Below are 17,346 nucleotides of genomic sequence, written 5' to 3'. Positions count from 1 at the left end.
TTCTGAAAATCAGCATGCATCATTTTCATAATAATAAAACTATCTTTGTTAGATTTCTGGGTAGAAATGGTATCTTAACTTTTCGTTTTGTGGTGCTCATGGGGTGGTGACTTTTCCAAAAGTAGCTGGCTCCCTGTGTTTCTGTTTTTGTGAACTGTCTCACTTATTTTGCACTTTAATCTTTTGATAAAGACACGAACACTTTTAGAGAGGAAAGTGACCAGGCAAACACCCAGGCCAAGGCCAGGCAATCGCTCACCTGGAGGCGCTGACTTCTGTCGGGCTGGGCCAGAGGGCGCTGGTGGTAGCGCCGAAGGACAGGATGTACAGCTTGTCTTTATGGCTCAGCTGCTCGTCAATGAGGCTCTGGTGGGCAAGAGGACACCAGTGGCTCCCAGAGTCATGTGGAGCCTGCCTTCACCTCTCATGCTGTGGCTGGGCCCTCTGGGCTGAGATGAGAACAGGGTTGCTTAAGACTCAGCTTAGCAGCCCCAAGTTGACATTTGCTTGCTGCCCCTGGGGTCACAGGGGTCTAGGTGGAGCACCCTAGCTGCCCATCCCAGCCTGTCCTTGGCTGCGCATGGTCAGGGTGGGGCCTGGGTGGTCAGCCAGTTCTGACCACTAACTGCAGACCCAAGATCTCTTCTGGAGCAACCGCCACACACTTGGGTCATGGATGTGGGTGGGATGAGCACCCACTTCCGCATGCGCAGTGGCTGGACCCTGACTGCGGCATTTACATGTGGCACCCAGGGAGGAGCATGGAGGTGGGGGGCAGTGGTTGCTGTCCTGGCCGTGTGAGTTGGGGATGGAGTGATGGGTGCAGGGCCAGCCTCTTGGGTGTTCTCAGCTCAGCCTGGTGAGTATCCACCAGTAAGATAATGCTTCCCTCTCCTTCCTGGTGAGAGAGCTTACTCTTAGGTACGTTGATAAGGCGACCAGGGCCCTCGCGGAGGAGGAAGGGACAAACTTTTTTCTACATTCTCTCATCTTAGTCACATAAGACTTTTCTCCCCTTAAACTCTGAGTTGTTATGACAACAATCTATTTTGCCTAAGACTATCTTTCTTTAAGCCCAGAGCTAATGATTACACAGCAAAACATCTTGCTCTTTTTTCTTAAGCTCCACACTAATGATTATATAACAACAATGTATCTTGCTCAAAGGCAAGTTTTTCCTTCTTAACAAAAACCTTCTAACTAATCCTGCTATCTTAAGATGCATGTTGTGGGAGTGGGCCTGGTAAGACTTTTACAACCTTGAGATACTCTTTTGACCTATTGTTGGTAACCAATTAAAAAAGTATATAAAGCCCCACCCAAACTAGTGGGGCATTCTCTGTCCCCTTCTGATGTCTATATCAGAAGCTTTCTCTGTCCCATTTTCACTGTAATAAAATAAAGCTCCAAGTGACTGAAGCCGAGTCTTTGGTCCCAAAGAGAAATTTTGCTCTTCGGAGATAACAAATCCAACACAGATCACCGTAAGCTATCATTGGCCACCTAGAAACATCACCTGTTACCACCAAACACGAGCTCTGCCCTGGTTAATACTGAACCAGCCCACCAGGGGTATCTCTGGAAACTGGGCCCTGGGGATGTTGTGAAGGGCAGCCTGCACTGACACCAGTTCCCTGACACCTGCTGAGACCAGGAATGAGGACAAGTCTGGAAACGGGCCCATCTTGATCCCTCTCTAGGATTCTGGGACCAGCTACTGCTGCTCAGGTCTCATCCAAAGCTTAGAGGTTCCTCTAAGAAAACAGACCCTCCACATCACTTCTCAGAGACTACAGGGGCTTTTGCCTATGCCAGACTCTTGTACTGAGCGCTTCATTTGCAGGGGCTCCTTTTGTCCTCTGGCAACCCTGTGAGGTGGCGAGAGTCATCAATCCCTGTTTCACAGACGAGATAACAGAGGCACACAGCCCAGAAGTGGTGGAGGTGCCTGGGATTTGGCCCTAGAGCTCTTAGCTCCTCAGTTACAACCAAAGCAGCCAGGATCGCGCCTCATCAGGAAAAGGCTAGAAGCCTGTGCTGGAGTCGGTCCAACTGATCCCCACCTCCACAACCTCTTTCCAGGGAGCACAGGCTCTTGAGACAGTCAAGTTGGTAGGGACTGCCCCAGTGTGAATACTAGAGGCTCACACCGCAACTGCAAATGACTCTGAGGCCGGGTTTCGAAGAACTCAGCATATTTTTTTTTAACTGTCGGTGCTAATTAAGTGTGAACTGTTCTTTGTAAAATGCTCCATTTTGCACTTGCTATCAACAAAGCCATTAGCAATCTCACAAGGGAGGGCCGAGAGGAAGTGGGGATAGAGGGTGGGGAGGAAGAGGTGGTTCCAGGTACTTCTTTGTGCCAGAGAGACTTACCATGAGGTCATTTTGGAACTCCTCTTTCTGAGGGCCACTGCTGACAGCTGACACGTCAATGAGAATGCCGACTCTGGCCCCCTTGATGAGGCCAAATGCCTAAAATCAGAGAGGGCGTGCAGAACAACCAGCACAGCTCTGTGCTTCTGCAAACCTTTCATTGGGCAGCTTGTTGAAGCAGAAATTCAAGCACATTCCAGCCTCAACAAGAGGCCACACAAGGGAGTCCCATTTTGTAGAGAAGAGAGCAAAACTGGGTGTCTCAGTTTTAGTCTGGGGCATTATCTGCTTCTATTTGTGGCAACTTATTTAAAAATTTTTCCCCTTAATACTTACTGTCCACTTTTATAAAGTAACTTGTGTTCATTAAAGAAAGTTTGGAGATTGTAGAAAAGCAGCCTTTGTAAGACTGTTTGACATCTAATTACATCAGCTTATCTTTTTTCATTTCTCTAAAGCCTTATTTATTTTCTGCCTATTCTACCAATCAAAAGCAGATGTGTTAAGTTCTCTAGCTGTAGCAGTATTTCTGTGAATTTCTAATTATGTTTCTAACCGCTATTTCTAGCTACATGTCAATGCTGTTTGATTTACCTCGAAACTGTTCTTTCTGTTATAGCTGCATTGTGAATTGGAATTTTCATTCATAGGAAATTAATAGTTCTCTAGGGTAATAGGTTCCACTGGATGCTTGTCTTAAATCTTGCTTTATTGGATATCTAAGTTATTGTTCCTCCTTAAACTTGTTCCATACTTAGTTTTCTCCACCTCAGTAAATGGCATTTAACATTCACCTAGGCACTCTGGCCCTAAACTTACCCAATCCATCAGCAAATCCTGCCTGTTCTGCCTCCAAATCATACCCTGAATCCATCAATTCTCATCCCATCCCCCTACCTGGCCCTTGGGTTTAAGCCAACATCATTTCCTCCTAGACTTTGTTGTCTACCATCAATTTATGAAGCATCCAGAGTGATCGTTTTGAAACTGAAGTCAGATCATGTCACTCCCCTGCTTAAAACTCTCGTCTTTGGAATAAAATCTGAACTCAGCAAGGTCTTCCTGATCTGTGCCTGCCCCTAACTCCATCCGCTCTCCAAATGCTCACTCTGCGCTCTTGAGACAAAGTCAAGAGCTGCATGGACCTGCTTGCTGCTTCTGGAACAGGTCAAGTATGTTCCTGTCTCAGGGCCTTAGCATTAGCTGTTTCCTCTGCTTGAAACATTCTCCCTCGATCTCAACATCACTCCCTCACTCCCTTTAGGTGTCCGTTCAAATGTCTCCTCTTGGACTACCCTATTATTTAAACATCCCTGCTTCTATCTCACCCTTTCATCCCTCATCCTGCTTTATTTTTCTGTATAGCACCATCACAAACTAACTTTGTATGTGATTTGTCCTCTCCCCTGGACCATAAATTCCATGAAAGTAGGAGCTTTGTACTAGTCATGTTTGAATCCCCGGTCCTGGAAAAAGTGCCTGATATGCTGTAATCACTCAAACAATATTTGTTCATATAAAAACAGATGAAGTATGAAGCTTCCCAGGACATTGCCAATTTTCAGGGGCCAGAAGGAGTTCAAATTTGGGGCCAGGTCTATCCTTTGAAATTTTGAGAAAGCTGACTTTAGAGCTTTTATAATTGACAAATGCATTCCCTTAAACCTCGCCATTGAAATTCTAGAAATTTATCCCAGAGAAACAAATGGAAGAGTGCATGAGAGGGAATTGGAGCCCAGTGATGCCAGATATCCCTAAATTTTTTCAAGAGAAGACTGAAAGCAGACATAAAAGTGAAATAGCAGGATTTTAAAATCTTGACATCTAATTTTAAAAATATTTAAACCTATTGAGGCAAAGGAAAACATGGTTGCAGGGCCAGATTTGCCTGCATGCCACTGGTTTATAACCCCTGTTTTATCTTCTGCAGACATGGAAACAGACACCCAGGGAAGTGTGGTTTTGCTGACGGGAGTCCAGAACTGGGTACAGTGATGGACTATGCATCACATCAGGTGTGGAAGCACTCAGAAGACTCATGAGTTGATTTACAAGTGATTGCTCCTATGGAATCCAATTGGGGCTTATTCCCTGGCTCCTCAATAACTCCATCAGAAAAGGATAAAGGGAAGAAGGACCTAACCAGCAATCCCTGCCCCTCTGTCGAAAGTGCCAGGACAAGTGTGATGGGCGTAGGTGGTTGAGCGCGGCATTCCCTGAACTGAAGTTTGTAGAGGAGGTGAGGCTCTCATCCCTCTCTGCCTGTGTTACCGTGACCGACCAGAGGGGGCGTGCTACAGCTGGAGATGTGCATCTGCTGACCTGTCTTAAGCGAGAGAAGAGGGATCTGGATCTGAGATGTAGACTACACCCTGGAATCGGCTCAGGCAGCTAGCCTTAGCACTGTATTGTCACCTGCTGGGCGTATGTACAGGTGGGCGTTGGGGTTGGGTAGCATAAATTTCAACACTCACCTATCTCAGGCTTTGAAACAAGGGTGGAGGGTTGGACTTCCCTGGTGGTCCAGTGGTTAAGAATCTGCCTGTGAATGCAGGGCACACGGGTTCAATCCCTGGTCTGGGAAGATTCCACATGCTGCGGGGCAATTAAGCCTGTGCACCACAAATACTGAAATCCGCAAGAGCGGATTACTGAAGTCTGCAATAAGAGAAGCCTACATACTGCAACTCAAGAATAGCCCCCATTCACCACAGCTAGAGAAAACCCAAGCACAGCAACAAAGACCCAGCACAACCAAAGATAAATTAGAAATAAATATATAAAGAGTTGAGGATTGCCTGTCACATCATCACATCATGTAGTTACTCAGTCACGTCTGACTCTTTGCTACCTCATTGTCTGCTAGACTCCTCTGTCCATGGGATTTTCCAGGCAAGAATACTGGAGTGGGTTGCCAGTTCCTTCTCCAGGGGATCTTCCTGACCTAGGGATTGAACCCAGGTCTCCCACATTGCAGGCAGATTCTTTACCATCTGAGCAACCAGGGAAGCCACAAAGTGGTTAAGGATTGCCTAAGGTGAAAGAAACTGTGGGCCAGAAAGACATCAATTGGAAGAACATAGGCTAAAACAAATAAGAAAGCAAAATGAAGCTTAATTTGCTTATGAACACCCTTCTACCCTTTGGGTCTGAGAAAAACATTTAATCGAACTTTCAGAAGTTATGTCTGGATGATCAGCCTTAGTTGTAAATCTCACTAAAGGTCTGAGCTGAAATGGTCCAGGGGAGCTTCAGCTGTTCTCAAACAGGATGTTTCCTCTCCTGGTAACAGCTCTCTGGCTTTCCATGTGCAACCATCTGTCTCCCTTTCTCAGTCTGTGATGTTTGGGGAGATCTCACCCATTCTCCCCAACTACCCTGACCCCTGTCTTTCCCCGGAGTGAGCACTAGTTCAGGGTCTAGGCAGTTAGTGTATCTCACCCCGTTGGCTATGGTGATTGGTCTAAATTGGCCCAGAGAGAGTCAGTCCCAGGACTTGGGAGGATGCGCTGGGAAAGGAAGGTCACCACTACAGTGACTTAGAGCTGCTGGTGACCCTCATCTTCCCAAGACTGGGGAGAGCCTTACGGAGGGTAAAACCAACCCAGAGGAAAGCAGAGCTCGGAGACAAAGGATGACATCATTTGAACCCTAGGATACAGCTGTGTTTGGGCTTTTCATTTCTGTAGGTCTGGGAATTCCTTTTTTAGCTTTGGTTAATGTAAATTGGAGGTCTATTACTTGCAACAGAAAGGGTTCTAACAAATACAGATGCAATGACTGAAAGGAGGCAAAGAAAGAAATCTGTTACCTTCTTGCTGTTTTCTGTGAGCCACTGAATTCTCTGTTGATAGAGTTCAATAGCTCTGTTAAAACACCAGGAAGACTTGTCACCCAAGGTCAGTTCCAGCACCGAGCAACGGCCGCTCACATACACAGAAGGAAAATGCAGTGGGAATTTTTTTCTTTTAATGTGTCTAAGGCACTGGGAGAATATAAGGTAAAATCTAGCCCAGAAAAAACTGAAGGTCTTTGTTTGCTGGGGTAAAAGATGGAGGAGATTGTGGAAAGCTCTCTTAGTGTTACAGGTTGCACTGTAAACGGCGGAGCTAGAGGTGGGCTTCAAGGCAGGGTCAGTCTGTGCAGGATGGGAGAGGGTTCTTATGAGGAAGGTGGAAGAACATTCTTGCTCTTCTCAAATCTGTGTCTTCTCAGCTGAGACTTCTGGTCACCTGGACATGATCATAAGGGCACAACTGAGGCTGCTTAGCATCAGTTTCTCAGTGGATTGATGAACAAAAAACTTAGTTTTTGAATAGTAAGTGGCCAGGGGAACTTCTTGAGTTTCCCTTATTGCAGACTATTCCTATGGATGTTTGGAGATCAGCCTGTAACAGGCGCTCAAGTGAAGGACTCAGTCATCTGAATTTAACTGAATTGCCCTCATTGAGGTAGGTGGGATTTGGGGGCCCAGAAAAGGCCCTCTGGGCATGAACTCATGGATGGGGGGCAGTGGGCAGAGTCATAAGACCCACAAGTAGGTGCCAGCAAAGAGCATGGGCTCCATGATGAGATGTGCTTGTCTTTGAGACCCAGCTCTGTTGTTTATTAGCTGTGTGACTTGCACAGGTATGGTAAACTCTACAGTTTCAACATCTCCAATGTGAAGATAATAATAAGATTTTATTCAAGTCAAGTTCCTGAGATTTAGTTTACTTAAAACTAATTCTCTGAAAATCAATTTGCCAAATGACTGAACTGAATAGAATATTCCTTAAAATGCTGGATTCACAATTAAAACCAATCAACCAAAAATACTACAGAAATCTTTAAAATCTGTTTAAACTTCCAACTCAAGAAAATTTGCTATAAAAGTTACAGGTAAAATGCTTTGATAAATTTGACAAATTGGTCATCCAGCAATTGATTTTCCATGAACTGTCTTGAGAATAATACTATTTTTTGAGTTGTGAAGATTAAATAAGATAATGTGTGCAGCCTTTAGCAGAATTCCTGACACATGAATAAATGTTGGTGCTTGATTATTATTCTAACCTTTGAAGAAATCTCAGGCAAGCAGTAATCAAGCAAGCAATTGCTACACAGGGGTTGGTGCTAACAAAGTCTAGTTCGGGGGAATTCCATGGTGGTCCAGTAGTTAAGACACTGCTCTTTCACTGCTGAGGGCCTGGGTTCGATCCCTGGTCGGGGAACTAGGATGCCACAGGCTGTGAAGTGAGGCCAAAAAACATAAAGATAAGTTTTTTAAAAAAATCTGATTTAGGGACTTCCCTGGTGGTCCAGTAGTTAAGACTTTGCCTTCTAATGCAAGGGGTGCGAGTTCAACCTCTTGTTGGGAAACTAAGATCCCATGTGCCTTATGACTCCAAAACCAAAACGCAAAACAGAAGTAATATTGTAACAAATTCAATAAAGACTTTAAAAATGGCCCACATTAAAAGAAAAAAACTGGTTTGGAATTTGGGGGGCCTGAATATTTTTAACATACATCTGTAAAGATATGAACCCAATCAATCTGCCACACTTAATTGTTATAAATCAGATGAGGCAGCGAGGTTTCATCCAAAGGGGCCATGAGTTTTAAGACAGTGAGAAAAACTGATATAGTTCAATCTTCTTTATTTGAAAAAAGAGGACATTGGAGCCAGAGGTGGGAAGAAAACTGCCCACAGGGTCCAACAGAGCCTGTCGTTTGAACAAAGTCACTTTCAGGGTGCTGAACCCAGGTAATTCTTGAGCTCTGGGCTTGTTGGGAGGACATGAGAAACATACTTACTCAGAAAGCTTGGCTTCAAATTGGTGGACGGTCTGGATGGGGAAGTGCATTTTCTTTGAGACACTGCTGGCCTCCTCCCTGAAGAAGCAAAGTCTCATGAAAGGGTCTCTTGGGCTCAGGGGGCTGGATGACATGTCTCACAGGCTTAGGGGGAGGGGAGTGGCTTCCGACTTACGGCACAGCTGTGCCCTGGCATATCAGGTCAGCCAAAGTGAGTTTCTTAGACTTTAAACTGTGCATTGAAAGCCAATCTTCTGAATTCTCCCAGATTGAAGGCTGGGTCTCATCCCCCTGCAGCCTCTGTGAAACGGAAGCCAGAGTCAAGGAGAAAACAGTGCAAAGAGAAGGCAAAGCTCACGGTGCTTTAGGTCCCTCCACGGGGACCCCCAAGGGGTGCCCCTGACTGGTCCTACCTAAGAGAATCTGTTCAGGAACTCATCTTGCTGAGGCAACAGACGTGTGCAGAGAGGCCTGTGCTCTGGGCCACCTGCCCCCGATGATACTGGTTCCCATCCCTCACCTCATCCCCAGTATGTCCCCAGAGGAGTCAAGGGTCACTCGCCGCATCCTGCCTTGTGAGAGGCTGATACACAAACACACAGTGGCTAGACCCTGCCGACTACAGAACTCTGACCCACAACCTCTGCAGCAACCGGTCCATGGAGCCAAACCATAACCTCTCCAGGAACTGGATCAGGAGGTCTGGGCTGTGACGGGGCTGCCACCTTTCCTATTTTCATCCCCTTCTCAGCTCAGGACCAGCCAGAGAAAGCCAAACATACTCCCAAACCAATCACAGGAGATACCCAGCTTCTAGTTAGCTCATCTCTGGCATCCGTGTGCCTGCTCCTTCAGGGCACACCTGACGCTTCCTCATTCTTTTCACTCTAAAGTTTACCTAATTCCCTGCCTGCCTTTGAGTCTTTGCCAAACACAAGTGATGGGGGTGTGTTTGTTTATTTCTGTATTTGCATTCTCTGTATCTTTTCAGGTATATGAGTTCTGCCTCCCTCTCAGTCTGAGGGATCCTCCACAAATATTTGTTGACTAATGGAAGAGGGAATAAGTTTCCCTGTCCAGAGGCCAGAAACAAGAGCAGAGGATAAAATATCAGCGGAAGAATTTCCTAGTCATCACAGGAGTCTGGCCACGGCATGAACACGCCCACTTGCTTGTGCCTAGAGATGCCTGTGTCACTTACATAATGCTAAGCTCAGGATGTGGGTGGTGGCCTTGGTGACAGAGCTGAAGTCATTCACAGCAAGCATTCAACATCGCTGATATGTTCTGGGAGCCAGAAGGTGGGAGAGAGCTGACATGATGCTCTGAGCCCATTTTCCTTGTTCTGAGCCCTGCTTTGAGGTGCTAGGGCTACAGTGTGAACAAGACAGAAATGTTCCTGTCTTCTCGGAGCTCACATTCTAGTGTGGACAAAGGGTCAGTAAAGAAAAGCAAAATCAATGTACATCATTTTAGCAAGGAACAGTTATATTAAGAAAGTGGGGCAAGGGAATGTGACAGAAAATGACTAGGGTGGAGACGGGGAGTCACTTTAGCTGAGATGGAGGTCAGAGAAGGTCCTTCTGGAAGTTTAGGAGGAGGCAGCCCTGTGCGACCCTGGGAATGCACATTCCAGGCAGAGGCAGACTTGGGGCTGGATCAGAGTTCTTCCAGAACAGAAGGGTGGTCCCAGTAATTGGTGTGTAGTGAACACAGGCTATGTGTGACACGAGAGGAGCCTAGAAAGGTGCGAGGCCTAGATCAGACTCGGATTCTGCAAGAGCTTCCGGCACAAGCACCATTGTTTGAATGAATCAATGGGCCTTACATGTTGCCGCGGTTGGCCATGCCTGGGGGTGAGGAATCCCGTCGTCAGGGGAGGCCGGCTCAGTCCCACAGTGAGAAACCACCCTGCAGCCTCTGATGACTGTGGAAAGGACCTGCACTGCTTAGGCCACCGTGGCCCTGTCTACACCCAAGGATGGCCTTGCCTGCCTCCCGTGCACCTGCTGAAACCCCGCGTGGGTCCTGCTCGAGCATGTCTTTGTCACGCTGTCACTGCAGAGGGTGAGGTGGTGGACAAGGGGATGGAATTATCTGCTGTGGCTGCCCGAGCTGCCTTAGACAGAATTAGATCCGATAGAGGATTCTGAAGGAGGAATGGGCAGAGGAAGAGAGAGAGGAAAGAAGCGGGTGCAGTCCTGGGCCCCCCACTTACTAGCTTTGTGATGCTGGGCAAGCCATGCATCTCCTTCTTCACCAAGCAGTGCTTATCAACGACTCTTGTTTCTGCTCGGATTTGGTGGGCAGAAGACTACAGTCTATGGAATCGCAAGGAGTTGGACTTGACTGAGTGACCAACACACACACAGGAGGTAACAAACAAATGGACAGTGAAAATAAACTGCTGCTGTCCTAGTCCAGCTAGATAGCGTTGGGTGCCTTACATCTGTGCCTGAGGCCTGCTCACCCTCTGTTTCAAAAGGAAATTAGCAACTGTTAAAGTGTGAAAAACACGAATAATTAGAGCAAACAGTTAGGGCGACTTTAATGTGACAAGCACTTCACATATATTATTTATGTCTGTGAAATAGGTTTCATCATTGTTAACCTCATCTCACTGACAAGGAAACTGAAGTACTGAGAATTAAGTCATTTGTTCAAAGTCACCCAGCTGGTCACAGTCGCTCCAGTGGTGGAGCTGGGATTCAGACCCAAGCCGTATAGTTTGAGTCATGCTCACAATCACCATACTATATGGCCTTTAAATTACCACCAAACTCTGACTGTCTTTGTGAAGGATCGAGAGAGAACTGACTGAAAAGACAATTTTCTCATTATTTCTCTCTGCTAATTAATGTCCCGCCTGTTATCTTAGCCCCAGCCCCACACTTAGGGAGCTGCCGCTCTGCGTCATATAACCACTAGATGTCACTCTCCTCATCTTTTAGGACAACCACTTCCCTAGTGGGTAACACAGAAACAGGTAGACTTCTCATTCACCTTTTTCTTCCATTTTACTTGCCTTTGAAATGTTCCATCATGTTTTAGGACATGGATTTTGTATTGTTAACATTTGAAGAGCTACTGTTAAACACAGGCTTAATAGTGGTGGTGGCTCAGTGGTAAAGAACCCACCTGCCGATACAGGAGACTCGGATTCAATCCCTGGATCAGGAAGATCCCCCAGAGAAGGGAATGACAACCCACTCCAGTGTCCTTCCCTGGGAAATTCCATGTACAGAGGAGCCATAGAGTGGCAAAGATCGGATACGAATGAGCGACTGAGCACCATTAAACACATTACGGACTTTGACTGTAGACATACTGATTACACACTAAAGGATGTGCTTGACATACAGAAGAATACGATCTTTGGGGCAATCCATTCTCTCTTTCCCACTGCAATTTGTTTGTGAGGTAAATGAGGCCCCGGTTGTGGCTGATAAGTAAGAGAGGTCCTTGTTCACCTGGGAAGTCATGTATTTGATAAGAAATTAGGTGAACTAGATACTCATAGTATCAACATCTAAGGTCACTGAATGCTTCAGAATCTCCATACCCTACTGACCTTTGCTCATTTCCTTTTAATTAAACTTGCTTTCCTGTTAGTGCCAATACTTGAGAAAAGTAAAACACAACTATTTTCCTGATTTTTAATCACCAGCATTAAAATTGTATTGTTTTTGACTGATCATCATTTCAAAAGATTTTTGTTAAACTCTAGTATAGGTAGAGAGTTATGGGCCAGACTTGCGCTGACAGCTCCCGATGGCAATTGTTTCTACGGTAGAGTGAGTTGTGAATTCTAGACAATCCACTCACCACCACGAGAAGACAGCTCATCAACATGATGGGAGTCAGCCTAAGCCCACAGTTCTGGTTATTCTAGAGGTTAATTCTCCTGCCATAACTCTCTCGCTTCAATAGCACTTCCCAAAACTGATTTTTGGATTTAGATTTTTTAGGAAATCCTACAAGAAAAACAAATCTCAGGAAGGAGAATCTTAGAATTAAATTCCTTAGCCTTCAAGCTTTGATAACAAGGACAGCATCTTCACACCCTCCTGAATATTTGATGATATGGCCAAGAAGGCTATACTATTTCTATAAATAGCATAGAGATTCTTTAGTAATTTTTAAAGACAGGAGATTAGAGATGAATTCTTAACTAGTCCTGAGATCCTACATAAAGAAAGAAATACCCAGAATTTAATACATTCTGCATTCCCAGCTATGATTTGTGAGCACGGCTGCTCAGTAGAAGCACTTATGGTTTTTACCAGTAAGTCTTGTGTCTGGTTAACATGCGTAACCAGGAGTCCATTGTCTAGCTTTTGGTCAAGTTCATTGATATTCTTCTGGTTCAACTGCTTCTTTGGATCTCTGTCATTGTTTCTCCTCATGCTACAAAACACAAAGTCATTTGATCAATGCCCTGGTGCCAGACATTGAGGCCACGCGGTCAGGGCCTCCAGAAACATTTTATTTCTGTGTAGTAACTGGGGAAGTTTCTTGTGTGGATCTTGATAGAATGTGGACTCCAAGTTCATAAGACATTTTATTTTATTGTTTTTGGTAGTTAGGTAACTGAAGCCCTCAGGTGTAAGATGATGCAATTATCATTTATCTAGTCTCACTTAAAGGCACGTATTTCCCCCTCAACTCCCATGAAAAAAAATGTTGTTATTGTTGTTGCTTTCATTTGGAAAAATCAGAGAAGATGCTTACCAATGATTTTCCAGAAATGTACTGTCTTGACCATGGAAGACATCACTAATTTGTGCGGCCATTATAAAAATATCCAGGGCTTATTTTCCTAGGGAGCAAAATAATACCAGAAAGGGATGAATGCAACATGTAGACGATGGCCTTGGAGGGCATCTATATTCAGCTCAACTCTTCTTTAATTAATTCATTCAATAAGTCCTTATTGAACACCTACTTGATGCTGCAGATACAATAGTGAACAAGATGACCAAAAAAAGGTTTCTCAACTCCAAGGCTTCTGACATTTTGGATAATTCTTTGTCATGCAGTCGTCCTGGGCACTGAAGAATGCTCTACCTATCGGATGCCAGGAGCATCCCTGCCCCTCAGGTTGTAACAACTAATAATGTCTCTAAGTGTGGCCTAATGTCTCCGGGGAGCACAGCCGTCCCCGGCGGACAGTCATAGAGCTAGACATTGTCCTTGTCCTCCCAGAAGGAGAGACTGATGTTAAAAATTAAATATAGTAGGGGCTTCCCTGGTGGCTCAGCGGTAAAGAATCTGCCTGCCGATGCAGAAGACACATGTTCAATCCCTGGTCCAGGAAATTCCCACATGCCACGGAACAGCTAAGCCTGTGTGCCACAACTACTGGGCCTGGGCTCTAGAGCCCAGGAGCCGCAGCTACCGAGCTCTCGAGCCCGAGAGCCTGTGCTCCAAACAAGAGACGCCACTGCAATGAGAAGCCCTTGCATGGCAACTAGAGAGGAGCCCCCACTCACCCAAACTAGAGAAAGCCTGTGCAGCAGTGAAGACCCAGCTCAGCCAAATAAATGAATAAATGAAAAAAAAATTAAATATAGTAATAACAAACTGCGGAACGTGTGATGAAGGAAGGATAGAGAGTAATCGGGAAAGGAATCTACTTTGCATAGGTAAGGTGGTCAGTGAAGTGTCTTTTGAGCTTAGACCCCTTTGTTGTTAATTTTTGGTCACACCCCATGGCATGTGGGCCCTTGGCTCGCCAACCAGGGATCTAATTCATGCTCCCTGAACTGGAAGGTGGAGCCAACCACTGACCGCCAGGGAAGGCCTGAGCTTTGGCTTTCTTGAAGGATGAAACTGAGGTGGCCGTGTTGAGTGTGGTGCAGTCTGGACTAGGCGGAGAAGACAGCAAGTGCCCATAATGATTTAGAGGATGGGGGAGTGGAGAGGGAAAACATTAAGATGAGGCTGAGTTTTGCCTTTGATAACTGCCTCTGCACTCAGAGGGTGGGTCCCTGCAGCTACTGCTCACAGCTTAGGGGGTCAGTGGTAGACGTGGGCCTGACGGATCAATCAGATCCTCTCTCTGGGAATTCAGAATGAAGAGCTGTGAGGCCACCATGTACATTCAGAAGCAGGGGAAGACCATCTTCAGAGCCACGTTGAGGGCAGGGCCATTCCCTGCCTTGGTTTCCCTGGGGCCTTTCTCTCTTGGCTTCCTCCTCTCTCTGCTCCTTCCTAGTCTCTTTTGCAGGCTCACCTTCTTTGCCTGAGCATTTTAAGTTGGTGTTCCTCAAGGCTAAATCATGCACACAGTTCTCCTCTCACTTTCTCCTCTTTTCCTAGGCAAACGTCCTTGTCCTTGACTTCAACTATCATCTGTACTTCAGTGACTCCCAGTTGCATGTCAAAAGCCCAGACCAGTCATTCTGCCTGCAGACCCGTGTGTTCAATTACACTGGATATTTCCATCTGGAGCAACTTAAACTCAGCATGTCCAAGACTGAATTCAAATTTCCTATACACTAGCCTCTGGTCTTTGTTCTCTAACTTAGAGAAAAGAACCACCATCCATCTACTTATATGAGTCAGGAGTAAATTATTCTTGATACCTCATTCGCATATCCACTCCATCATCTAATCTTGCTTTTTTTCGGCCATTCTGTGCCACATGTGAGATCTTACTTCCGCCACCAGAGATCAAACCTGTGCCCCCTGCAGTGGAAGCCAGAGTCCTAACCACTGGACTTCCAGGGAAGTCCCTAACCTTGTAAATTTTACCTCTCTCAAATCTCACCACTTCTGTCTCCTCTGGCATTTCTCACATCTAGGCCTCTCTCACCTCTGCCATAGACGACTGCAGTAGATCCTAACTGGCCTCCCTACATCCCCTCAGTTCTCCCATCTAATCTCTTCTCACTGAAGTCAGAGTGATTTTTTAAAAACAGAAATCCAGGGCAGTCTCTGGTGAACTAGTAGTCAGGATACTGTGCATTCACTGTCACGTCTGGGTTCAATCCCTGGTCAGGGAACTAACAGCCCACAGGCCATAAGTTGCGGCCAAAAAACCCTACAGACCCAACGTCACATCCCCTCTTCTCCCTCTTGATTAAAACTGTTCAAAGTCTTCCCTTTATTTCTAGAATGAAGATTAAGATCATAACGATGGCATCTGAGGCTCACAGGCTCTTGCCACTGTCCACCAACCTCTCCAGCTTTCCTGCTCTACCCCCCTTCACCACGTCTGTGTTCCACAGCTCCCCTTCCCCTTCAGACCCTGGAATGCTGCACATTTCCTTTAGTCACAGGGCCTTTTCATGGGCTGGCTTTGCTCTGAACATTCTTTCCGCTCCTTGCCCCCAGTCATTCATCCTTGACTCTTCAGCTCAAACTTCACTTCTTCTGCGAAGTCTTCCCCACCATCCCATTCTATTCCAGGTTTCTTGTGTTATGTCAACTATCACAGAACTGTTCTCCTTTCTTTGAAAGTACTTGATTTAGAATAATACATTCATTACTGTGATTTTTATTTATTTTTTTTTCATTAGTGTGATTTTTAAAAATTGGCATCTTTCTCCTGTGAGACTGTAAATGACCTGAGAGCAGGGACTGGTAGATAGTAAATATTTTGAGGAGGGGAGGTAAACCTTGGTTCTTGAAGAACTGACCTCACTTCCTGCTCTTGGGTTCCATTAGATACTTGTTCCTTCTATTTCCTCCCTTTCTGCAGGAATTCCTTCTAATTCTTCCTTTCTGGCTTTCTGTGTGCGAAGTCACTTCAGCTGTGTCCGACTCTTTGTGACCCCTTGGACTGTCGCCTGCCAGGCTCCTCTGTCTATGGGGTACTCCAGCCAAGAATACTGGAGGGGGTTGCACTCCACTTCCCAACCCAGGGATCAAACCCATATCACTAGCGCCACGTGGCAACTTCATTTAGATTTCATGTTATTTGAAACAAACAAACAAAAAACAGCCATTGGGAATCTCCAGATGGAGTTGAAGCTTAACATTGGAGTGGGTGTTCTCATGAAAACATTAAATAGTTTAATGATGGTTCATGGGCTTCCCTGGGGCCTCAGACAGTAAAGCATCTGTCTGCACTGTGGGAGACCTGGATTCAGTCCCTGGGTCGGGAAGATCCCCTGGAGAAGGAAATGGCAACCCACTCAAGTACTCTTGCCTGGAAAATTCCATGGACTGAGGAGCCTGGGGTTGCCTATAGTCCGTGGGGTTGCAAAGAGTCGGACACAACTGAGTGACTTCACTCACTCACTCACTCAGTGGTAAAGAATCTGCCTGCCAATGCAGGAGCCGCAGGAGATGCAGCGTCGATCCCTGGGTCGGGAAGACCCCCTGGAGGAGGAAAATGGCAATCTATTCCAGGACTCTTGCCTAGGAGATCCCATGGACAGAGGAGCCTGGTGGGCTACAGTCCATGGGGTCACAAAGAGTCAGACACGACTGAGCACACACACAGCAACACACTGATGGTTCAGCAACTTGTTTTCTCTTTTGGAGCTTTAACCTTTTATTCAGAAGATTACCAAGATACTGTGGCAATACCTCAAAAAACAGCTGGCTTACAGTTTGCTGGGAAACTTAGTGGCCAAGACTGTTGGAATAGAAAGGCCTCGTGAACACTGGATGTCCCTGTCTCAGCTCCCTCTTTTCATGAACAACCTAATGACCTGGATTCTGAGGTGACTTGTGATGGCCGATGGAGGGGTATTTGGGCTGCATAAAACTAACAAAAACAATGTGATGTGCTAAAAGGAGCACTGGACCGTTGGTTTCTCCATCTGCAGAATGGCATGGGGATAATAGTAACTGTGACGTCTGCTTCAACTCCATCAAGAGGATCAGGTCAAACTGAGAATATACAAGAGCTTTGTAAAATACAAAGTACTATAGGAATGAGGAATACCATTTCAAAACCTGCCGCATCTTCAAGCACTTCAGCATATGACTCAAGCACTCATTCATTGTGTGTACATTTTTTTTCTTTCTTTCTTTTTTTTTTTTACAATATTGTAGTGGTTTTTGTCATACATCATTCTGTGTACATTTATAGAGTGCCTATTTGGAGCCAGAGAGCCCCGGTACTGGGTAGGCAGAGATGGACAGCCCTTGCCCTCAGGCCTTTGCTCAATGAAACCTTCTCAGGGAGGTCTTCTTCGATTACCCATCCTCAGACAGTG

General features: G+C 45.8%; 1 protein-coding gene across 1 annotated transcript in view; it reads right to left on the bottom strand.

The window, feature by feature from the left end:
* The window catches only part of VWA3A (von Willebrand factor A domain containing 3A), a 58,578-nt gene that overhangs the window by 39,459 nt on the left and 1,773 nt on the right, over positions 1-17,346 (bottom strand). Inside the window, exons 4-10 of the mRNA XM_070461009.1 lie at positions 12,905-12,992; positions 12,457-12,580; positions 8,349-8,473; positions 8,174-8,251; positions 6,188-6,242; positions 2,377-2,475; positions 260-366 (exon numbers count right to left, since the gene is read on the bottom strand). Coding sequence (XP_070317110.1) covers positions 260-366; positions 2,377-2,475; positions 6,188-6,242; positions 8,174-8,251; positions 8,349-8,473; positions 12,457-12,580; positions 12,905-12,966 — 650 coding nt within the window. The 5' untranslated portion in view covers positions 12,967-12,992. The remainder of the gene's footprint in view (positions 1-259; positions 367-2,376; positions 2,476-6,187; positions 6,243-8,173; positions 8,252-8,348; positions 8,474-12,456; positions 12,581-12,904; positions 12,993-17,346) is intronic.

This window comes from Odocoileus virginianus, chromosome 33 (genome assembly GCF_023699985.2).
Source record: "Odocoileus virginianus isolate 20LAN1187 ecotype Illinois chromosome 33, Ovbor_1.2, whole genome shotgun sequence".
Taxonomy (NCBI): Eukaryota; Metazoa; Chordata; class Mammalia; order Artiodactyla; family Cervidae; genus Odocoileus; species Odocoileus virginianus.
This window is presented reverse-complemented; position numbering and strand designations above follow the sequence as displayed.